We start from the raw sequence: 25,290 nt of genomic DNA, 5'->3' as shown, positions 1-25,290 counted from the left end.
CAGATTGGATAATCACAAACATCTACCTCTCAACTTTATCCTTCTCTCCCATCTTGTTTACCGTGGCCATAAATGGCACTTCCTGCGATTCTGGAGACTTTGTCATGGGTCAATAGAGCGCTCTAGTTGCACAGAACGCACCTAGGGGACTGTGTCTTTGAGAAATCTCTCCGTTGAAAGTGCATTATTTAAAAGCCCTTTGCTCAAAAAAAAAGTGTTGCATGACTATTTGCGCAAGGTGCTTGGTGTAGTGACAGGCCACGGTTTCACGTAATCCTCTTTTCAATAGCTATCGGGGGCCCCCAGGCTTGAGACACAGACCTGGAAAATCAATTCCGTCTGCATCTGCAAACCCGTTCCCTCGGAGAATGTGGCGAAGACCGAGGGTAACGGTTCGCGGGCCCAGGCGGACCCGGTTCCTCTTTCCGCGGGCCTCCAAGGCGCGCTCGACTCCCAAGCCCCGAACGCCTTCGCTCATCTCCCAGCGGGAAGACGCGGGAAGCCGGGGGCCCCGGCTCCCAGAGCCCGCGCGCCCGAGGCTGGGCCGGCGACGTAGCCCCGCAGCGCGCCCCGCCCCGGCGTGTCCGCGGGCGCGCGCACGCACGCAGGCGCGGGGGCGCACGGCGCGGGCGCGCGCAGGGCCGGGCCGGCACGGCGGCGGGAGCGCGCGCGGCTCCGGGAGGCGGCGGCGGCGGCGGCGGCGGAAGCGGCGAGGGCGGCGGGCGTCCGGCTCTGAGGAGGTGGTGGTGGTGGTGGCGGCGGAGGCGGCTCCGGACTGGGCTCGGCTGGGAGCGAGCGAGGGTCGGGGGCGCCGGGTCGAGCGCGGATCCCCCGGCTCGACCATCCTCCCGCCGCCCGGACGCTTGGGCCGCGGAGTTTGTGTCCCGGCTCGGACCCCGGCGCCCAGCCCGGAGCCGTAACCTTGAGGCGGCGGCGGCGGGGCCGGGCCGGGCCGGGCCGGGGGGCGGCGGCGCTGGATCCGCGGCTGCCCGATCGTTGGCGGGAGATGTCGAACCCCGGGACGCGCAGGAACGGCTCCAGCATCAAGATCCGTCTGACAGGTACGGCCGGTGGGAGGCCCACCCGCACCCCCCCCCGCTCCCCCGACGCCCCCTGGCGCCCCGCACGGCCCCCCAGCAGCCCCGGATTTTCCCGCAGAGCGCCCCGGTGGAGTGGCCCTCCCCCACGCCGGCCGTTGTCCCAGGACCTCGTCACCCCCCTCGGCGAGTGCCCCTCGCTCCTCGCTCCCGGCCCCGCCCCCTCGCTGCTCCCGGCCCCGCCCCCTCGCTTCTCACCCCGATTCCCCCCCGCGGCCCTCTCGCTTTCCTCCTCCTTCCCCCACCTGCCCCTTCGCTTCTCCCCTCCTGCTTTCACCCCTCCACCCCGGTCGCCCCCCTCCCTCATCCCCGCCTTGTCCCCTCGGTTCTCCCCCTCGTGGCCCAGCCCCTACTCCTCATCTCCCCCCCCCTTTCCTACCCCTCGCTTTCTTCCCTCTCCCCTTACCTGCCTCCTCGCTTTTCCCTCCAGGCCCCGCCCCTTGCCCTCGGTCCCGCCCCTCGCTTCTCACCACCTTCCCGTCGTCTCCCGCTCCCCTGTCTGCCCTCGGACGTGCCCCCTAGCTTTCTCCCTCCTGCCCCCGGCTCTCACCCCCTCCCCCACACTGTACCTTCCTCCCGCTACCACCCCCCCACCTGCCCCCCGGCTTCTCCCCTCCCGGCCCCGCCCCTTTATTCTCCCTTGGCCCGGCTCCCTCACTTTCCCCCTAAGCCCCGCCCCTCATTTTCTACCTAGTCCCTCCCTTGCTTATCTCCCGGCCCCGCCCCCTCGCTTCTGTCTCGCTGCCTCCACCCTTTCCTTCAGCCTCGAATTCCTCAGTCCTATCTCGTGGCTTCTCCCCGTCCTGTTCTCCTCACTTCCCCGCTGGTCCAGACCTCTTCGGTCTGCTCCACTTCCTTTCTCCCTCAGGCCAGGCCACTATCTACTCCTGACCGTGCTTCTTCAATTCTTTCCTTCTCTGCATTGCACTTTGCCGTCACCGCCCCCCCCCCTCCCCCAGCATCCTCGAGCCCTGCCGAGGCGCTGAGGGACCCCCGCCCCGCCCCCCACTGGAGGCTCTGGCAGCTGCGCTAACGCAGGCTCCTTGATTCGCTCCCGTTTAGTCTTTTCAATGAAATGCCCGTGTCTCCTAGGAGCCTCTGTAGTGCCACCTTCAAGGGTGAGCGCGAGGCTCTGCGGGCCGGCGACACGCGGGTTTGGAGGAGTGTGGACGCGAGCTGTCTGCGGGAGGCGCCCCTCGCTAGCGGGCCCCGGAGATCCCGGGCCGGTCTGCGCCCTCGCCCGCCCCTTCTCGGTGTCCTCAGGGCTTAGGGCGCTGCGGCCGCGCCTCCCAGCTCAAATTCACACCTGAGGCGGGATTGTAGGGCTGCAGATGCGGTTCTGCTGCGGGACTTTCCGAACGCGAATATTTCCAGCCCTGGAAAGGAAATAAAAAGTTCAGGCTAATTCCTGACGGGGGCTTTCCCCTGGATTTTTCTGTTCGGTGGCCCGTGTGGTGAGGACTCCGAAGTCAGAGTCTGGTCAGATCCTTTCACAGACAGACTGAGCATTTTGGACACTTTATCGCAGATGCGTAACACTAATTCGTCGGTAAAATCCATGCAAACAACAATGGGTGATTGTTTAAAAACTAAAGTTTCCTTTGAAGGTACATGGTTGTTGCATGATTTTTTGTTTGTTTCGAGAGAAGAGTTATAATTTTTTTTTTTTTTTTTGTATAAAGAGGTCACATTAGGTTATGATGAGATGATATGTTCAGATCAGATGATTTGGACCCAAATCCAGACCCTGGTTTTGTGGAGTGACAGCCATATATTCCAGGGATCTTTGCTTCTGGAGAAACATCATCCTTTATTCCAGGACTTGTAGGAAACACTTCTCACTATGGAGATACAATGTATAACATTGTTATTTTTATGGTTACATGAAAGCCATGTTTTTGACTTTGTGATGCTTGTAAAACTTTAATTACTGACAACTTTAATTTGATTCTCATTTACAGTGTAAACTGTAATTGACATCAGATTGGTTTCATTTTGTTAAAAGCAGAAGTAACTGACTTCATGAGTTTTGGTAGAAATATGATTAATGTTTCACAAGGAATAGGTTCTAATGAGAGTGTGTCAGGTGTAATATATATATTAATCAAGCCTAATTGGCAGGTCTGGGCCTTTCCCGTGTGAAGGGGGTGGGGGGGACTTGGTTTGTCCTCCCAAATTATTTTTGGATTCAGAAATTTAGGTGCCACAGATGTAGAAATGCTTTGGAGAGTTTTGGATGGCATTTGATATTGAAGGATCAGGTAAAGGGTGTTGTTTCCAAAGCACCTTTCCCCTTCACCCCTGGTGATGTTATTGGCGGTCTGAGATGATCTGTGAGTGTGGTCATCCCCGCAACAGGTTGGAGAGTTGAGTGGTCATTGTAGACCCACGTGCAGTTGTCGAAAGTTCATTTATGTTGTAACGTTGGAACCAGATATTTCGTTGAAGAGGGGGTGGTTTTGGCCTCATCTTCAAGCTTTCAGGGGCAGTTTGAACTCCCTTCACTTCTGGCCTGTTGGATAGCCATCTTTTAAAAGTTGTATGCTTTTGTTACAGGTTTCAGAGTTTATTTCTACCTGTGATATTTGAAAAAAATATTTTTAAAAATGAGGGACATTCTAACCAGTCAGTAATACCACACAGAGCATAATTCAAGGCGACATCTGATGGCATGGGAGTTATAAAAGAGCATTTAGAACTTTGGGGTCCACAGTTGTATTTGGTGATGAAGAGAGCATTGGATTTAGAATTAAGAGACTTGAGGGGCACCTGGGTCGGTTCAGTGGGTTGAGTGTCTCACTCTGGATCTCAGCTTGGGTCTTGATTTCAGGGTCGTGAGTTCAAGCCCCACATTGGGCTCCGTGGTGGACGTGAAGCCTGCTTAGGGAAAAAAAGACTTGATTTTGTTCAGCTCTATCCTAAACTGCATGATATGGAACAAATTATGTGACCTTTTGGGGTCTCAGTTTCGTCATATAAAATGAGATTTCAACTTAAAAATTTTATTTAAATGTTTATTTATTTGGAGAGAGAGATTTAGAGAGTGAGCGGGGAAGGGACAGAGAGACAGAGAATCCCAAGCAGGCTCTGTGCTAACAGCTGAGCTCGAACTCACGAGCCATGAGATTGTGACCTGAGCCAAAATCAAGAGTCCAACCGCTTTACTGACTGAGCCACCCAGATGCCCCGAGATTTCAACTTTATTCTAACATCTTTGAGTCTCCATTTGGCTACCTACTTATTCTAAATTATGTTGGGTACTTAGGCTTTGTGTTATTAAATCTCAATGCTGATATTCAGAAATTTGTGTTAAAACACAGCTCTTATGTTTGATTTATGCTAAGCATTAATTTTGTGTATTGATTATGATAAATTTTTTTTCTTCCTCTGGAGCCCTTTCAGCTTTTGAAAACTGTTGAGTGGTATATGGAGCTGCTTTGGAAGCCTGGCCTACGTAGTAGAAGAATATTTGAGTCTTTATATTTAAAAGAATTTAATGAATGTCTTTGTGATGTTTTAACAGGAAAATAGTTTTTAAATAGTTTCAGTAGGTTTGGGGCATAATATGTGCAAAATCAAAGTGATCTTAACATTATCTTGCAGACATTTAGAGTTCACTGGCAAATCAAACACTTCAGAAATGGTTTTAAGTTCAAGCAGGATTTGCTAAAACTTTTGTTTCTTATGTGGTACACAAATGAATCCCAGATACATTATTTAGGCCACTTTGGGTAAAAGAATGGAATTTTGGGCTCTAAGGGTTCCACAGTGCTCTTCAAGCAAATTAAATTTTATTCCAATGTTAACCAGTTAGTTGAAATAGCAAATGCCTAAACTTTTTTGGGTATTTAGGCCTTGAAACACTCTCAGACCTCCTTGTGTTTTTATATCTTTTGAAGCGTGACTGCATGTTGCAAAGAGAAAAATTCTAATTCCAAGTAGAGAGTAGGGAAGAGGCCTTCCTTGATAGCATATGGAAATGGAGGCTATTTTTAAAGTTGTAGCACATGGAAAGTAAGGCCGACTTGGGGTTTGGCGTCCAGATGATGCGACTTGGAGAGAAACAGTTGTAGTAATAACTGTTAATAACTGTAATTGATCAATAACAGGTGGTCTAATTGATTTGAAATAGTTCTGTTTCTCTTAAAGGTTAAGAAGGCTGTTAAGAGAGTTCCCTTTATTGGTTTATGGCAGCAGAGAACCTCGCTTATGTAAGGCAGGCAACACTTTGGTTTTTAACGATGAAACCGGGATAAGCTGGCATAAGTCATCAGTGTTTAGCCCTGAGCTGCTTCTGAGTTTTCCTCGGGCTCAGCCTCAGATTTATGAAGGTACTGTGAAGGCACTTCTTTGGCTGGATTAATGCTGGTTAAGGGTGTGGGATGTGCTACCTCAAGTAACTATTGCAAAAGTTAAGCTTCAGTTTTACTTGAAAAGGAATCACATTCTGCCAAATATAGGTTGTATTTGTGATTTGACCACATTGGAGAGGTCTTAAGAAAAACCTTTTTTTCCCCCCTCAAATCCGTTTTTTAAAACTTCTTGACCCCCTAACTGACCTGAGAGATGAAATACCTTGTACACTTTATTTCTGTCTATAGCTCGATAGTAATTGTAGTGATATCCAACTAGAATTTTTGACTTCAAGTCTAATTATTTCAGTTCACAACTCCTGTTTCTGCAACCATAAAAGTGGTGTCTGAACTTTGAGTTTTTCCTTCTAGTCCCCAAATTTTCATTTTCTCTGTTTGGTCGAATTGTCGGGTTCTGGCGTGTCATGCTGTGTGTAAGGGGAGGTTCTGGGGGCTGAGTCACTTGGGAAGAAGTATTTCCTCATGAATTAAAAAAAAAAAGACTGACCCATAATATTTCAACATCAGCTCAATGATCCACTTAACTAAACTGGCTGTTTTGTAACATGTTTGTGGACACTGGTTAAAAGTTAAAGTAGCTGAATTGTGCATTTTATTGAGTGCCAAGAGCAAAAGGGAAGTTCAAAAACCTTTGGAAATAGATGAAATAATTTAGTATCCTGGCAGTGCTCTGATTCTCTGGTTGAGAAACCCTAATTTTTAGGATTCTTACTTGGATCAAATTGTTGTAATTTCAAACCGTTTTAGAGGTTAAATATTTTTAAACCAGTAGAGAATTAAAAATATGTGGTTATTTATTTTATTTTTGTCACTGAACAACCTAAGCGACTGGTTTGCTTGTTGTTCTGTAAGTGAATGTTATTGAGAGACAACCCCTAATTTAAATTGGCTTGTCATCCACCTCATTCTAGCTGACCACGTCCCTAAGGCATGCTACTTAAAGATGAGCTGGAAAGCTCTGTTGAAAACACACACACACACACACACACACACACACACACACACACACACACACACACACACACACACACACACACAAGCACCTAGCCATGTGGACTGGAAATATCTTCTTTTTAAAATGTTAGAATTACTGTTGTGTCTATAGATGCAATGTAATCCATTTGGATATTTAAACTAAGTGGAATGTTGTTTCCATGCTTCCGGATTAAAGTGGGGGGGAGCTCTTTTATTGTTTTAAAACAAGGCTTAAATAATGTACAATCAATGCGCCTGGTGACGCGCCCCACTCTCATTCCAGCTGTGTTCACCTCCATTGCAGCTGAAAGGAATTCTAATTGGCTGAGGAATGTCAGCAACATCGTGTATCACTGAGCATGAACCTATTTTGCCGGCTGCTGGGTGATGCATTTCAGATGTTTTCAGCTCCCGAGTCCAACTTGGAGGTTGCTTTCAGGAGTCTGGAAGAGAACGTTGTGAGGCTGCGGGATGTAGACAGCGGCCTGCGTTTTTCTTTGTACGTTGGGCATTCGCTAGATTCTCTAAAGGCCACGCACGGTACTTTCTTGTGGCTTAAACACTGACTCGGGGAGTCAGAAGGTCTGAATTTGATTTTTAACTCACAGAAGTGAAGAAAGGGGGTGGGTGGAATTACAATCTTTTAGACTCCGTTTGCCTGTCTGTGATGCAAGATACCTGCCTTTGCATGTTGCACAAGGACTTGATGCGGATTAAATATTTTGATGCGTAGTTATGGATTATTTATAGGGTAGCCTGGTGTAAATAGAGGGCCATAGGTTCCTGTTATTTCTTATTCCCAAATAATTATGTCAGTGCTAACACTAATGGTATGCTTTGACACTGAAGAAAATCTATAAAACCTATTGATAAACATGAAAAGTAATACTCAAGAACAAATTGTTAAATTCTCTATGCATTCAGAAAGTTCCCTGGAGAAATAGCATTAGTTGCCAAAGCCAGCCTCATCTTTAATTGTGAAACCTTGGAAGCATTCCCATTAAAATCGGGAACAATACAGGGATGTGCTGTGTCAAAATTGTTATTAACTAGAGAAAGACAGCAGAAAGCAAAATTGCTATTATTTGTTTTAGAAGTCCAAAAGAATCAGCTGATAAACAATTATAAGCAATTAAAAAGACTTAAGTAGTTGGATAGAAAATTTCTCCGTGAGAAAAAAAATGGATAGAAGTTGATATGCAGAGACAAACTAGGAAAAATAATTTGCAGTCTATATGAAAATGAAAGTCTAGCTTCCTTAACATATAAAGAGCTTTCAAAATCAATTAGAAAAAGTCCAATAACCTATTTGCAAAGAATACAAACACTTCAGAAAAGACAGAGAATGGGTTTCAAATTGGGAAAAGATACCCAGCCCTACATACCAAACAAAATACCAGTTGAAACTGGGAGTGAAACAGTTTTTCACTAAGCAGATTGGCAGAGACCAAAGAGTTTGAAAATATGTTATGATGACAAAGGTGTGGAAAAGTGGAAGCTCTTTTCCATTGTTGGCTGAGAATGTAAATTGATACAATAGAGTAAGGACAGCAGCTTGGTACTGTCAGATAATAAATGTCTATGCCTTTGATTGACCAATTTTGCCTCCAGGAATTTTTCTTACAGATATGTGCAAGGGGCGCCTGGCTGGCTCAGAAGAGCATGAGACTCTTGATCTTGGGGTCACGAGTTTGAGCCCCACATTGGGTATAGAGATCACTTAAAAATGAATAAGTAAATAAGTTAAAAAAACATCTATGCAAAATCATTGCAGCATTGTTTGAGACTAGGAGAGAAAACAACCTAAATGTGCCATTAATAGAGCACTAGTTAAATCAATTATGTTATATACCCAAGGATGTATAGCCGTTTAACAGAATAAGATTGTGCTTATAAGATTCTGATACAAAGCACTTTCTAAGACACATTATTGTGTGGGGGGGAAAAGATTCAGAGGAGTGAATGTTGTAATACTATTTGAGTAATAAATAAAAAATAAAAGGGGAAATTTATTGACCTATTTGTATAGGGTATCACTGCAAGGGTACTGCTGAAAATACTGATTGTGATTGTCCCTGGGGGAGAACCAGGGCCTGAGGATCTGGGTGAGAGGGACATGTTTTCACTGTATTCCTTTTGTACTGTTTGATCTCTCCCTTCTTTCCTCTTGAGAATAGATTGCTTTTCAACAATTAAAAATGTTGAAAACAAAAAAGAATCTACAGCTCTTAACAATCTCTTAGGGCAACTAGTACATTGGTTGAAATTGTTTTCAAATGCAGGTGTTCTGAAAATTCAAAATAATTGTGTCAAATATATTTTAAAAGGCTAAAATAGTGTCTAAAGGCATATAGCCATGCTTATATGTATTTCTTCACAGGAAGATTCCTGGGTTCTGGAGAGTGAAAAATACTCTGCATACTTTGTAGATCTGAACAAACTTTTTTCCCAGAGAATATGTTTATTCTGATACTTAAACACACACACAAACACACATACACACTCACACACAAATTGTTCCAGCATGAAACTAAGTAAGCCCAAATTTTTTCCAGATTGAGAAATCTGGTCCCGAAATCAATCTTTTTTCGTTCTTCTTTTCTTTTTGGTTTTCTTTTCTTTCTCTTTCTTTCTCCCTCTCTCTCTCTTTAAAAATTTACCTTTTTCTTTTTTTAAGCTTTTAATTTCAAATTTCAAATAATCTCCACACACCACGTGGGGCTCAAACTCATGACCCTGAGATCAAGAGTTACATCCCCTCCGACTGGCCAGCCAGGTGCCCCTGAGATCTACTTTCTATAGTGAGCCCTTTGAAAGATTGGGGTCTTGGTTCTAAATAACAGTGCTGGTTTATATCATTTATTTGGAATGTCATTTGGGGTTACCTCTGACCTATTTTCAGAAAATAACCTCATCCCTAAAGTGGGGACAAAAATGCTAACTTGCATAAACCAGCATCAATAACTTGGTATTTTCCCTAAATATTTATGATCAATATTTGCTTTAAACTTTTTATGGGCTTGCTTATTAATTTTAGCTGTGCCTAAAGAAGAAATAACTGACTCGATAAAAGTAGAAAAAGTTGTAACCACCTGTAATTTATTGCCTTATAGTTCTCCTAGATCTTTGGGACAAAAAGTCTAAATTTTACTGAATTGTATTTCTACATATATTACCTACAAATGATAGATTTGAGATTTGCTTGATGCTTGCTCGTACATGTCAATAATAGCAATGCCTTCTCTGTCTGCGTTTCTTCATTTCCAAAGAGTTCTCAAGTATATTTCCTCACTTGAGCCAAGCTGTCAAACCAAGCCCCAAGAGCGTTGTGTGTTTTGTTTTGTTTTGTTTTGTATGTGTTTTTATTTCTAGGTTAAAAAAGATAGCAGGCAACTTGTTTTACTCTTTAAAAACACATTTTACAGGACAGAAAAGGATAGTTCCTCTTGTCCTAAATGGATAATCATATCATGTGCAGTTACGGAAATACTCAGAAGCACACTTAATCTAAACTATAATAAATTCATATACTTTACAATAATCAATAATCCTATGCAGGAGAAGGCCTACATGTTCTCATGGGACGTTGATTTAACTCTCCTTAGGCTTCAGTGAGGATAATCCACAAACTCACAACATTAGGTAAGGGGTTTTCTGTTTGTTTGTTTTTTTTTGTAAGGTAGCCTTTTTTTTCCTCCTTGATTGTGCAAGATTGGAAAGGTGACGTTCTTGTTCCCACACACATCTAGTAGACACCTTCAACTTTACATGTCCCAGTCTTCCTGATTTTCTCCTCCCCAGAAACCTTCCTGTCCCCGGTCTTGCTCGCTTCATTAAATCCACTCAGTTGCACAAACCCCAAACCAAGACATGTTGTCATATCCTTTGTATCTAACTCCTCAAGCCCTCTCGTTTCTGCAGCCATGGTTCATCTGGAGCGTGTCTTCTCTCTATGCCCCTTGCCTCTCTCTTAGTTCAAGCTGCGAGCATCTCTTGTTTGGACAGCTGCCTCGTGCCCTTTTCGATTTGAATGTGACTTGCATCCAAAACCATCCTGCTACAGCATCAGCTATTTCTCGATTTCCAAGACGTTAAAAGATTAACTACAAAAGCCCTCATTTTCGCTTCTTCTAAAGGGGAGCTGGAAAGAGATTTGTTCACATTGTCCTTTCTCTTGGCTAGGACGGCTCCGTCACTGTCTGCTTCGGTGTTCACTGCCTCTAGCTTCAGCTCCAGGAGCATTGGTGAAGACGGCCGGTTGTCTTTGTCAGGGTCGTGGAGCTTCTCATGGTCGGATGATTTAGGGATGGACACTGGCAAGTTGAACTGTGTACAACCACGGAGGGAGATCAGGAGACCAAACTAAAGACTACTATTTGAAAGAACCGAGAAGGGGAAATAGATAGTCTTTATGGTTCAGAACGCCATTACATTCTCTTGCACAGGAGCAGCCAGTTGCCTCTGGATAGCTCATGATTTTATCCCCACCCCCTTGCACGACAGCCATTCCCCAAGGCGCTCTGATCCTAGTCCACACCATCTTAGTAAGTGACATCATTGACCAGGTAGGGTGTTCGCTGAATTTTACCCTGCCTCCTTTGTTCAGCCAGTGTCATGTTTTTATTTCTGCCATGTGTTTACAATACCACACTTCATGACATTGAGGGTTTTTTTATTAGTTTTTAAAAACAACATGCTTTCAGATGTAAGTGGTTTAAACCCTAGCTTAAATTGGTTCAATAGAAAGCATTTTATTCAGTAAGTTAACTGAAAAGTCCAAAAGTAGTTTCACTGTATGACAAGGACCCAGTTTCTCTTTGGTTCTCAGTGCTGTGACCTCAGAACCATTCTTGGCTGTCTCTTTCTCTTGTGATCAAAAGATGGCTCCACATGCTCCCATAGTGATTTCCTTCTGGCTTTAACCAGCAGAGATGTTAAGAGTCCACTTTTCCAATAGTTCTTTGCTGGAGTAGAAGTCCTGGAGTTGAATCCTCTTGTTGGGTTGGCCTGATTTGGGTCATGCATCCATCTCTGAAGCAACCACTGTGGTAAGGTTGATGGGATGTGCGGGTTGGGCAGTTAGGATCCATCTTGGCATCCAGTAATGTTGTTAGTCCTACCCAGCATACAGGACTGGGGCATTTTGAGGGAACAGAAAAATGGATGCTGGGAAGGCAACCAACAACCAACTAGATGATACCATTAAAAAAATGTATAATTCTGGCTTTGTGTATGCTGAACATGAGGATGAGAAAGCTACCATTTAATGAACTTCTGAAAAATAAGTATGCCTTCTTTGTGTGAAGCAAAAGATGTATTTCTGTAAAGGTGCCAAATATTTTTGCTAAGAGTTAGGAATGGTAGCTTTATATGTAAACTTACCCCAACAAATGTTATTGTTGATTTATGTTATAGAATGTTTCTGGATTGTTGTGTTATTTGGGACTATTTCAAGTAGTAAGACTTAAACAAAATTCAGGTACAGATTCTAGAAATTCTTACATCATTTCCCTAGAGATGATAGGGTATTTTTTGAGAGGGGAAAAATGCGTGTTAATTATTTGTTCATTGAATTCAGGATGAATAGAAAGAAAAAAAATTGTTCTTTATGCAAGAATATAATTTTTTATAAGGCGATTACCAACCCTTCTTTATAATAAAGTCTTTGAAATAATATCCATTGTGATACTTGGAGCCCTGCATTTTCTTTGCCATTTTCCTAAAAAACAGGGAGGGGGGCTTACAAACAGGCTTAAAAAATGGGGGGGGGGGGCGCTCATGGCTGAGCTTTGAACCCATGTTCCAAGGAATGGTTGGCGCTCTCATCTGCAAGTTCTTTCCTCTGTGGAGCCAGCCAGGTGGGGTGGTTAGGAGCTGGGCTGGAGCCAGCCTGTGCCTTTAGATGAGTGACCTCATCTCTAAGTTTTCTCAGCTTAAAAAAAAAAAAAAAAAAAAGATGGTGGGAAATAGTTGGAGCCACTTTAGAGTTTATGAGTATTAAATGAAATAATCCACATGCAGTGTCTGGTACATAGTTATATGTTAGCTAATATTAATATTGTCATCTTTCAGTGAATCTAAGGTGACTTTGAAAGTCACACCATTGCTTATGTACCACTAAAAAAGAAACACCAGTGTAACACTACAGCATGATTCATTTGAAGATTTCAGAGATGTTAAAATAAGAGAAAATGTCTTCGAATCAATGGTACACAGTATTATGGCTACTCTGACTTGCAAGTCCTGGAAATTGTGTGCACACCCACAAAGTACCACAAAGTAATGCCATCTGTCTTCAGTTTAGACTGAAGACATGGTGTGATCTGAAGTTTCTCTTCGTTTTGGTGTTTGTCCTAAGCTTATGTTGGTGTTGGTCTCATGTGTTGCGATATTGGCGATTTAATAATTGCTACTTCATTCTGTAGGTTTAGTAATGGATTATACAAGACCCTTGATAGGCTTGGAAACTGGTGATTTGCTTTCTTCAGCGCTTTAGAAAAAAATGGAGACAATGTTTTTTGGAAATCATCAATAATTGGTTGGATAACACTCATCAGAAGTTCAAGGTAGCTGAAATGATAGTGCCCGGAACGTTTTAGAACAGCACAGGTTGTTGGCAGAGAGCCTGCTTAGGAAGGCGCCTTTGATACACGCAAACACATTCAGTTTGGAAGGCATAATATTGATATTTGGAAGCAATGCGTGGTATTTGATTTTCCACTAAAATTTAAATGTGGAAGTACATTGTAGAGTTTGAGCGGTAGTCACAGGCTCTTTAAGTACCAACTTGGTGCAGTAAAAAGTTGCTATGTGATATGCTACGCTGGAATTTAGAGTAAAATCTATGAGGATAGCACATAGCCTCGATAGCGTGCTGTTTCTCTTGGAGCCTGATATTTCGGGTGTTGTGACAGGAGCAGTGTAAGCCTGTTCTGGCTCTCTCTCTCTCTCTCTCTCTTTTTTTAGGTCTATTTTTGATATTAACTTTGAAATGAATCACGGAAGTCTTTTTGGAGACTTGTCATACCTGTTTACTTATTGCATTATTTATGGCTTACTTCACAAACTGAATGTCAGTGGGGTTCCACTTTTGTTCACGACAATTGCAGGAGAGGAACAGATGTGCCGATGGCTTACCTCGAGCCTCGTCATGAGCCCCAGAGGCTGTCCTCAGGCACATCTGGCACATGAAGTATTTAAATAGTATTTGAGGGTGTTGGTGATAATTTCCGAAAAGACTCACTCTGCACATTCCATAATTTCATGCATTCTGAGACAACAGTGTGTGTTTTCTTTTTGGAAACCCAGGTTTGGCTTCTGGATTTTGTCTAGGGTTCAGCCTAACGGTAGGGAAAAAAAAGTTTTTATGTTTTATTTCAGACAAGGAGTTTGACTTTAGGAAATGGTACCTCTGTTGAAATACCAACAAAAAATATTTCCAAAAGGAAACAGTTTATCAATGTCAGCACTTTTCTTATCACCTGTACAGTAGCGATGTTTATGTTTAGAATAGACAGGAGCCAGTCAAAATCTCTCAGCAAGGCTTTGCAAAAGGGTATGATGATGTCGGTGTTACTCCAGGTGTTTAATTTCAGGCAGCGTGAGTCAAGGATTTGGCATTTCTTATATTAGAATAGATGGGACTTTATTCAGAAAAGAAAAATAAAACAACTCATTAATTTGAAGTGTATACATCACAGCCTAAAAACTTCAGTCGGAGTTTTTAAATAGATGATGTATGCGTATGATATAAAAGGGTATTCATTAAAAATAAGTCTCCTACCCTCCTTGTCCTTTGTCAGCCAAGAACTTGCCTCTAGAGAAGTAGCTATTATTATCATCGCACTACTGGTTTCTCTTGGATTCTTCCAAAGGGTCTCTGTTCATTTCCCTTTGTCCCCCGCCTCTCTCTTTAACACAGATGACAGTATATGATGTGCACTTTTGTTCACCTTGCTTGTTCACATAATATAGATCAGGGATCGCTCCATTGTCCGTACACCCAGAGCTGTCTCTGTAGCAGAAACATCTCTGTTGCTTAGGTGGGGCCACGTGACTTGTTCCGGCTAGTGAAGTGTGAGAGGTGATTTGTCCCACTGTGGGGCCGAAACAGGAAGAGCCTCCAGCTCTTCCGTGGAGCACTGGGGACCATGTGGCGCATGGTGGGGCCTTTGTCAGCCTGGGTCCCTGAATGATTACGTGGCACGGAGAGTCCCCTTCTGCCCTGGTCCATGTACGCGCCCCCCACCCCCCCATCCCACCCCGACAATGACAACACAACCTGTGTTGGACATGTAATGATAGCAGAGAATAAAACCTCTGTTATGTTCATTTGTTTCTACATCATGTCAGTCTTTCCTGATTAGTGTTGCCTATTTCTTTTTAACAGCTGTGAAATACGTAACACCAAATAAACCCAGTTCAGATTATCATTAAAGAACAAAAGGGCATCTCAATAAAGAATAACCATTTTAGAGGCGCCTGGGTGGTCCAGTTGGTTAAGCATCCAACTCTTGATTTCGACTCAGGTCATGATCTCATGGTTCGTGACTGTGAGTCCAGCATTGTGCTCAGCACTGACAGTGTGGAGCCTGCTTAGGATTCTCTCTTTCTCCGTCTCTCTGCCCCTCCTCCATTTGCATGCATGAATAAATAAAGTTTATTTTATTTTGAGAGAGAGTGGGGGAAGTGTCAGAGAGGTAAAGAGAATCCCAAGCAGGCTCTGTGCTGTCAGCACAGAGTCTGAAATGGGACTTGATCTCACAACTGTGAGATCCTGACCTGAGCCCAAATCAAGAGTCGGTCGCTTAACCCACGGAGCCACCCAGGTGCCCCCAAAGAATAATCATTTTAAAAAAACAAATACCAGAGAAATTGTGACTACAGTGTGTTACTACATTATTGTAGCCTATCTATCCTTTAAGGGAATATATATCTGTTGAAAAATACAAAGGAGAAATAAGCACTTTATTATTTGAGTGAGGCTTCATTCTTTAACATTATAGTTTATAATTTTTGCATTCGAATTTGATATTAATTTTCTAGTCAGATTATTTTGAAAGGAGGGTAGGCACCGAAGTCAATTCACTGTGTTACTCAGGATTGAGCACAATACTTACAGGTGTTAAGGATGAGAGAAAGGTTACAAAAATAGTCTCTACCCAGAACTTAACAGTACAGTAGGGAGTGAGACAGGCACTAGAAACAGTTAAGCATTAAAAAAAAAAAAAAAACAAAGGTGCTAGATTGAAAAGACAGCTCCTTGTGGGCCACAGAGGCCTAGCTGCTGGGGAGGCCAAATTTGAAGTCGCTCTGGAAAGATCTGCATGGGGACAGGGACTGTGGGGTAATAGCACATGCAAAGACAGAATGGGGCAAGAGGGTGGCCAAACAGAGGGAACAGAGGACACAGGCTTCAGTGACAGGCCGAGGGGTCTGGGTAGCAGTAGAGAGATTTGATCTGGAACTGACCTGATAAATTCTGATGTGTAGAAGGGGTCTTTTGTGTCCAGAGGGCAGCACAGGATCCAGTGAATGTAGTACCATGGCTAAGAGCCAGCCACGCTAGAGGCCTGTGCTCCAATTCTGGCTTTGCCACTTTCTAACTCTAGAAAGTTCTAGAAAAAGGGTCTGCAGGGTAAGTGCTTAGAGAATGACAGTTGTGATGCCTATTGTGTGCAGCTGCCTCTTAGAGGGGAACTTGGTAACAGTGAGAACTGTCTAATGAGGGAATAAATTCGGCCCCTTCACAAAGTGAGTGTTGCGTGTTGCTGTTTTATACAAATACTGGATGATAGTCTTTCTAGAGGCTTTACCAGGAATCCTTTGTGGGGGCCAAGTTTAGACTAAGTGGTCTACAAAATTTCTTTTTAACAAACATTTATTGAATAACTACTAGGTGCTAGGTTGTCTGGAAAGTAACAAACATACTGGACACCAGGAAGGGGTCAGAGACCAGATGAAGGGAAATACTTGTTTACCCAGTCTGTGCGTTGTTACAAAGTTAATGTCAGATTCCCTGTATGGCCCTTGAAAAACCATTCCAATTGGGTGGGCGTGTGTGTGTGTGTGGGGGGGGGGTCGGAGATAAGTGTCTGTGAAGCAAGTTAAGTGATGTAAATACTAAATGATCTTGAACATCCTGATAAAACACAACAGGTGTTCAGGGAAGGCTGCCTTAGCCTTTCCTCTGATGTGCTCACTTTAGTATCTTGCTGGTTTATTGCAACATGCTTTCTGAAAATCCTTCTTAGAAGTTCTAATTGGAGCCCAACTATGGCTCCTCCAGTATGGATGGTAAATTCGTGTTTGTGGAGTGATTTTTAAAAAAAAATTTTTTTTGACACTGGAACTATTTCCATTTACAGTCAGGTACTGTTTAAAATCTTTTTGCGGGCAAAATAGGTTAAACTTAAAGTGCACGGGAGGGAATTCCTCGAGGTGGGGAGGCAGATCCCGTGGAAGGTCCAGGGCTCTTGCCCCGGATCACTTATGCTGGGGGCTGTACAACCTTCACACCCTGTTTGGAGTCTCTCCAAAGAGATTCTAGATTGAGAGTCTGACAAATGCCAGCTTGAAGCTTTAGTGTTGGGACGTTATTCTTTGGAGTGCCTCTTCTGCCCTTTGCTCTTTTTATGGAAACTAGGTCAGGTATACAAACTACATCCTGTGGAATTCTAAGGTGAGCGCTGTGGTTGGATGTGGGTTTTAGGATACACCTGACCGGGGTTTCCTGTTCAGGTTTGCTGTTCAGGATTGGGGTCACTCTGGGCAGGAATGATGAAGCTATTTGTCAATTATTGAGGCTTTTACTGCTCGCCAGGAAGGCACGATGCTAGGCACTTCTCACGAGTTTCCTCTCAGTAAACTTACGTAGGTAGGTACTACTCCTGTCCTCATTTTGGAGACTGTGGAGTCAGTCCTCCCAGTTTCCCCGCATACCAGTGTCCTTGGGCAAGCCCTGCATTTCAGCTCTAAGCCTCAGATAAGACCTACCTCATAAGGCTGTTGCAAGGAATAAATGAAGTAATTTGGTGCCCAGCTGTTGCCCAGCATATGGTAGAGGCTCCCTGGCCTAAGGCTTCACTGAGTTATCTTGTAAGTGGATTAAAGGTGACGGCTTCGTGAAGTTAACTTTGCTTCTTACTTTCTATGTTGGCGTAAACGTTTCTGAAGCTAGTTCTTTTCCTCAAATTAAAATCACTGTTAAACATCATTCAGTTAGGAGCTCACTTTTTCAACCAACCTTCCCAGAAAGTGATCGCTTCAAGATTGTTTATGGAGGGGGCAAATGGCACTGGCATTATTGTGACAGAGATGAGTAACAATATAAAAAGGAAAGTGAATCTTCTCAAATTTCCACCACCTCTTACTAACTTAATATTTTTTATTGCCGTTTCCTATTTGGCGTACATTCCTATTGATTATTTACTAAAAATCAGAATAAACTGTGCCTTGTTATTATGTGTCATGTATATTATCACTGTAACATTACTCGGTAATTACACTTCTAAAAAATAAATACAGCTGACCCTTGAACAACATAGGTTTGAACTGTGTTGAATTATATATATTATTATATATATATTATTATATACAGTACAGGACTGTAAATGTCTTTCCTTCCTTAGGATTTTCTTAACTTTCTTTCTCTAGTTTACTTTATTGTAAGAATACAGTATATAATACATATAACATAAAAATACGTGTTAGTTGACTGTCTATGTTATCAGTAAGACTTCTAGTTAATAGTAGGCTACTAGTAGTTGTATTTTGGGGGGAGTCAGAAGTTACACAGAGATTTTCAACTGTACAGGGATGGGGGATGTCAGTGCCCCAACCCCCCCCATCCCCTCATTTCAAGACTCAACTGTAAAATTTTAGTGATTCCCAAAAGTTTGAACTCACCTTTTTTCCCCCCTCTTTTGTTAAATGAAGTATAGTTGACATACAATATTACATTAGTTTCAGGTGTAAATATAGTGATTTGACAACTCTGTACATTATGCTGTGCTCACTACAAATGTCACCATCATCTGTCACCATACATACAACGCAACGCCATCACAGTACCGTTGACTATATTCCCTATGTTGTACTTTCATCCCTATGACTTCCTCCTTCTTGTGCTTTCCTCTCTCCTTCACCCATTTTGCTCATCCCCCATCCCCCACCCCCCATCGCCTTTTCCCTCTGGCAACCGTCAGTTGGTAAAAGTTGGAGCATTCTTGGTTCAGGCTGTGCCTGTGCTGTTTTTCTATTTGGTTTGGTCCTCAGGCCTCATCACCACCCTCTCCCTGTGAAAGAATGGTATGTTCTATTTAATGGTATCATGAAACTGGTTGCCCCTCTGAGATAGAGCGTTTTGTGGTTCCACTTAATCCAGCGTTTGAACTCATGAACCAAGTTTAGGAGAGAATTTGCTAGCGTAGATAATGGTTGGGTCTTGGAGACGTTTTTAACAGAAACCGAGTGTGACACCAGTGGTTAGCCAAAAGACACAGGAGAAAGGATGTGAAATCGTGATTATGGAAAAAGAAATATGGTTGATGTCTGTGTGATCGAGTCCGTCCTTTTGGTAGTGCTGGGCCAAGGACATTAACATTTCAGAAATACTAAAAACAGGTCCCTGTAGCTGTTTCCTTGTGTCCCACCAGCATCAAGCAGCCGTCTTATAGGAGTTATGCGCAGAGGCGATGTTAGTGGACACTGCTCCCCTTCCGGCTCCCTGATTTCCACAGGGAGTAAACGACATGGGGAGCTCACTGGAACCATAGTTTCCCTGAAGTCTCAGGAGCTTGTTTTGGGTGTGGTGCTCTCTCCACCATTTGTATAGTTGCCAGACTGCTATGATTTTATCACTCAGTAATGTTCCAGGAGGTTTTAGTGAAAATCTAAAACTGCCTGCCCACCCTATCAAGTGGAGTTTGAAAGAGGTCTCTTGGGAGAGGATAGACCGAGTCTTCTAAGTGGTCTGTGATCCAGAGCATTTCCTGGGCTACGTGTTTATCAAGGCTCAGCTTTACTTCCAAACTAAGCTTGAGAAGAATCTGGGAATGTTTCCCAGCTGATGGGGGGTGGGGAGAAGAGGAGGATGCAAGGCGGAAAGAACAGAGAAAATTTCACTCTCTTTTTATCTTTTACACAGTTATCTGCTGAAATCTGTCTACAGATACGGCTTGCAAAATAGAACCTTTCTGGGGTATGAAGTAGGATAGGCTGTTGAATGTTAACTTTCAAATTATATATAGTATTTTAATTTTATTGGGAGAGTGGAACATTGGGAAGATTAGTTTTTAAATGGATCAGACAAGGGGCGCCTGGGTGGCTCAGTCGGTTGAGCGTCTGACTTTGGCTCAGGTCACGATCTCACAGTTCATGGGTTTGAGCCCCGAAGCGGGCTCTGTGCTGACGGGGTGGAGCTTGGTTGGGATTCTCTCTCTCTCCCTCTTTGCCTTCCCCCTACTCATGCTCTCTCACTCTCAAAATAAATAAATGGATCAGACAGACTCACTCTTCAAGGTGAAAAAATAATGCAGAGGAGAGAGTGCTATCTCCTTGTTAATTGCCATTAATATCAAGTCATCCCAGTGTGACTGTTACCTCAGAGTTCAAGGTCTAAATTGACACACTTGGGAAGAGTGAGGTGTTGGGGAAATAGTAGTGTTAAGTAGGTGGTTTTTCCTTCCTGTCTGACTCAGTGTTAGAGAACTCTTTTTAGGCAATATGTTGATCTTAATACTTCGATGCTGGACTTAAGTCATTACAGACATCCTGGTATATAGAGTAGTTCCTAGCTCTCTTAGTAGAAATCTCGTAAAGAAAACCTGTCTCCCTTATGTCACTGCTTCTCTCCCTAAAAGTTTCTGTAATCACTACTCCTTTATCAAAAACCAAGATGTTGGTGGTACCAGAAGAAAATTTCTTTGGCCTGAATAATTCTAGCTTCAATCCCTCGATGATGACACTTTTATGTGTATTTTAAATTTGTTGTTTCCCCCCCCTACTGTGCTGCTGTGCGTGTGGGTTTCCTAGCTGGAGAGGCTGGCATTGGTGGTGAAAGACTTCGATCTAAATTTAGATTCTTTTTGGAGGTTTCATAGAATACTTCCTTAAATTAAGTCACAGACCACAAAAGCAGCTGCTATGTGGGGCTTCCAGGTTTGGTGTTGTTTTTTTTCCCCCCGCTCTAGAAATAAAGAAGATGGGGCAGGAAGGGACTGGCTGTCACCCCCAGCTGCTTCAGGGGGTTCTGTCATGGTAGCCAGAATCACTAGCAGCTTCTGTGGTGAATTTAAAGGTTAGGAGGCAAGATTTGATGGTAATCCAACAGAAATGGGAAACAGTCACCAGTCCAAGGAAGTATGGCTAAAACCAGCACTTTGTCTGGGTTGTATTGTAGGTAGTGATGGGTAATGATAGGACTTCCTTTTGTATGCTTGTAAATGTACCTGGAGACTTAGAAGCCATGAGTTAATAAGCCAGTACATTTAATTTTTCGGGAGAACAATACAGCTGCAAGATCTTTCAAGCTGAAAGAAATAGTTGAAAGGGGGTCGTTGATGACAATCATGGGTGTGCTGCACAATCTCCCTCTTTCTCCCAGAGTCCGAGAAAACATGTTTTTACATCCTTTCAACATGGGCCACCTTACTTGTTGGTGCCCACAGGCCCCAGCTGGAGAGCTTGATCTGAAGTGGAAGGAGGGAGGAACCAGGCTTCCCTGCCCCTAGGGAGTCAGGGAGCCTGAGGACGGCTTCCTGGGCAGTATTTGTAGCTGGACCAGCCAAACTCAGGCTGGTCACATACTCAGACAGCCATTCAGTCAGTGTCTGTTGTGCAAGCATCACACTATCCATATGCCCTTATATTTGGGATTTGTGTAATTATATTCTAAAACAGTATACCAGTCCCTTACATTGTCAAACACATGTAGAATCTCATTCCCACCCCGCGTTCTGCCCCAGTGTGGGTCAACAATCTTCCCATTAGTGTATTTTCATTATATAACCACCCCTTTATTTAAATATTTCCCCTTTCACAACGGTCAGTTTGTTGTTGTTGCTGTTTTCTGGCAGGGGTTGGGGAGGATCTATACATGGAGCAACATGTAGACTGTACAAGATGGCTTATTTTAAAAAGGAAGTGTTTTCACACCAGCCCCTATCCTTGAAGTTCTTTTCCCCGGAGACAGTCTGGTGGTAACCTCCTTGTTTATCTTTGCAAAGGTGTATTAGATAAAAATGCTTATATATTTTTCCTCTCCCTGCGCACCCTTTCTTCTTTAGGGGGAACATCTACTCAGTTCTATGCCTTGCTTTTTCACCCAGTAATATATCTTGGAAAGTTTCCATATATATCAGTCTGATTGATACATACTGGTGTCATGTATGATTCAGTGGCTTTGGTACATTCCCAACGTATAACCGTCATCACTGTCGAACTCCAGAACATTGTCATCATCCCAAAAAGGAAATCCAATACCCACTGCGCAGTCACTCTCCATCCCCCTCACCCCTCCACCCCCACCCCCCAAGCCTCGCCCTGGCAACTATTAATCTGCTTTCTAGCTCAATGAATTTGCTGATTCTGGGCATTTCAGAAAAATGCAGTCCTATACAATATGTGGCCTTTTTTAGTCTGGCTTCTTTCACTTAGCATAATGTTTTCGAGGTTCATTCATGTTGTAGTGTGTATCACTACTTCATTCCTTTTTATGGCTGAATAATATTCCATTGGATGGATGGACCACATTTTCTATATCCATCAGTTGATGGACACTTGGGTTGTTCCCACTTTTTGGCTGTTATGAATAAAGCTGCTGTGAACATTGATGTGCAAATTTTTGTGTGAACATATGTTTGCAGTGTTCTTGGATATATACCTCAGAGTAGAAATGCTAGGTCATATGGAATTCTGTGTTTAAAAAGCAACAGCTAAATTGTTTTCCATAGTGGCTGCATCATTTTACCATCCCACCAGCAGTGTATGAGGGTTCCGGTTTCTCCACATCTTAGCAAACGCTTATTCATTTTTTCTTTCTTTCTCTTTCTTTCATTCTTTCTTTCTCTCTCTTTGTCTCTTTCCTTCTCTCTCTCCCTCTCTTTTTCCTTCCTTCCTAAGAGTTAACTATTATAGCCATCCTAATGTTACTGTGGTTTTGATTTGTATTTCCCTAATGACTAAAGATGTTGAGGGTCTTTTCACGTGCTTATTGGCCATTTGCATATCTTCCTTAGAGAAATGTCTACCAATTGTGTTGTTTGTATTTTTGTTTTGAGTTATAATTGTTTTTTTTAAACATATTCTGGATTCTAGACCCTTATTTGGTATGATTTCCAAATATCTTCTTCCAATCCGTAGGTTGTCTTTACACTTTCCTATAGGGTCCTTTGATGCACAAGATTTTTTAACTTTGATAAAGTCATTTATCTGTTTTTTTAATTTTGTCGTTTGTGCTTTTGGTGTCGTATTTAAGAAACCATTGCCTAATCCAAAGTAATAAAAACTTTACCCCTGTGTTTCTTCCTCAGAGTTTTATAGTTTTCGCGGTTAGATAGAGGTCCTTGATTCATTTTGAATTGATTTTTGTATATGTTGTGAGATAGGGGTCCAAATGTATCCTTTTGCAAGTGGATATCTAGGTGTTCCAGCACCATTTGTTGGAAAGACCATTTGTTGAAAACCCTTATTGATTGGACTTGGCACCTTGTCAAAAATCATTTGACCATAAATGTATTGCTGTATTTCCGGACTCTGAATTGTATTCTGTTGGTCTAGAATGTCTCTTCTTATGCCAGTTTCATACTATATTGATAACTATTGCTTTGTAGTAAGTTGAAATAGGAAGTGTAAGTCTTCTAATTTTATTCTTTTTCAAGATTGTTTTGACTTCAGGATCCTTTGCAATGCTGTATGAATTTTAGGATGAGCCTATTTCTTTTTATTAATTTTTTTAATGTTTATTTATCCTTGAGACAGAGAGAGACAGAGCATGAACGGGGGAGGGTCAGAGAGAGAGGGAGACACAGAATCCGAAGCAGGCTCCAGGCTCTGAGCTGTCATTACAGAGCCCGACGCGGGGCTCGAACCCACGGACCATGAGATCATGACCTAAGCTGAAGTCGGACGCTTAACCGACTGAGCCACCCAGGCGCCCCGAACCTGTCCATTTCTATAAAAAGGCAGGTGGGTCTTGATAGGAATTGCTTTGAGTTTGTAGATTAATTTGGGAATTATTTCCATTTAAACATTATTGAACATTATAATCCATGAAAAGGGATATCTATTTATTTAGGTCTTTTACAATTTCATGTAACAATGTATTGTAGTTTTCAGCGTCTAAGTCTTGTACTTCTTTGGTTAAATTTATTGCTAAGTATTTTGTTCTTTTCAATAAGGTAAAGTGGCATGTTAGCTTTTTTTTTGGATTGTTTGTTGCTAGCGTATAGAAATATAACTGATTTTAGTATGCTGATTTTGTGTTCTGCAGTTTTGTGGAGCTCATTTATTAGCTTTCATAGCTTTTGTGTGGACTCTTTAGGGCTTTCTGTAGATGAGATTATGTCATATGTGAAAAAGATAGTTTTATTGTTTCCTTTCCAATCTGGATGCTTTTTTTATCTGGCAAGAGTAGACATTCTAATCTTAGTCCTGTTATTAGGCGAAAACCATTCAGCCTTTCATCACCAAAGATGATGTTAGCTGTGGGTTTTTCATAGCTGCCCTTTTCCAGTTGAGGGAGTTCCCTTCTGTTCTTAGTTTGTTGAGTGTTTTTATTTTTTGTTTATCATGAACAGATATTGGAATTTGTCAAATTCTTTTTCTGCATTAATTCAATGATACTGCAGTTTTAAAAATTCTGTTAATATTATATATTACATTAAATGATTTTTTATTGTTCGGCCACCCTTGCATTTCTTGGATAAAACTCACTTGGTTCTGGTATAGAATCCTTTTAATATGTTATTGTATTCAATTTGCTGGTATTTCACTGAGGATTATTTGCATTTCTATTCACAAGATTTTGGTCAGTGATGTTTTTGTCTGACTTTGGTATAAGGGTGATAGAGGCTTCACAGGATGAGTTAGGAAGTATTCTCTCTTCTTCTAGTTTTGAAAGGATTTAGGAAGGTTGGTGTTAATTTTTATTTAAAATTTGGGTGGAATTCACCAGTGAACTCATCTGGTCCTGGGACTTTTCCTTTTTGGATGTGTTTTGATTACTGAATCTTTACTTGTTCTAGACTTATTCGGAATTTGCTCTTTTCTAGTCAGTTTTGGTGATTTCTGTGTTTTTAAGATTTTCTGCATTTCATCTAGGTTTTCTAATTTGTTGGCATACAGTGGTTCATAGTGTTCTCTTATCCTTTTCATCTCTCTAAGATCAGCAAGAATGACCAATCTCACTTCCATTTCTTATTTTAGTGATCTGAGTAGTCTTTTCCTTTGGTCAGTCTAGCTAAACATTTGTTGGTTTTGTTGACTTTTTCAAAGAACCAACTTTTCGTTTTGTTGATTTTCTTTTTAAATTTTCTACTTCACTTATCTCTGCTCTGATCTTTATTGTTTCATTCTGCTTCCTCTGGGTTTGGTTTGCCCTTCTTTTTCTAGTTCATTTAGATGGAAGGTTAGATTATTAACTTGAGATCCTCCTCTTTCAATCAATGTAGGCATTTACAGGTATAAATTTCCAGTTCTTTGCACTGCTTTTGTTGCATCTCCTATGTTTCAAAACGTGGTATTTTTATTTTCATTTATCTCAAAGTATTTCCTAATTTACCCTGTAATGTTTATGTGACCCATTAATTTTTTAAAAGTGCATTGTTTAACTTCAACACATTTGT

General features: G+C 42.4%; 1 protein-coding gene across 2 annotated transcripts in view; it reads left to right on the top strand.

The window, feature by feature from the left end:
- Positions 1-701: 701 nt before the first annotated feature.
- Positions 702-25,290, top strand: part of SMURF1 (SMAD specific E3 ubiquitin protein ligase 1) — a 110,833-nt gene continuing 86,244 nt past the window's right edge. The window contains exon 1 of one of the 2 annotated variants that reach the window (XM_086691909.1): positions 702-1,061. In XM_086691909.1, the coding sequence (XP_086548035.1) occupies positions 1,007-1,061 (55 nt within the window). In that variant the 5' untranslated portion in view covers positions 702-1,006. Of the gene's footprint in view, positions 1,062-2,113; positions 2,216-25,290 lie in introns of those variants that run through there. The other variant, XM_086691910.1, reaches the window with a different exon arrangement.

Source organism: Puma concolor, chromosome E3 (assembly GCF_028749965.1).
Source record: "Puma concolor isolate L17-30 chromosome E3, mPumCon1.1.hap2, whole genome shotgun sequence".
NCBI classification, from domain to species: Eukaryota; Metazoa; Chordata; class Mammalia; order Carnivora; family Felidae; genus Puma; species Puma concolor.
Note: the sequence above shows the minus strand (reverse complement) of the source record. Positions and strands in the feature narration are given on the sequence as shown.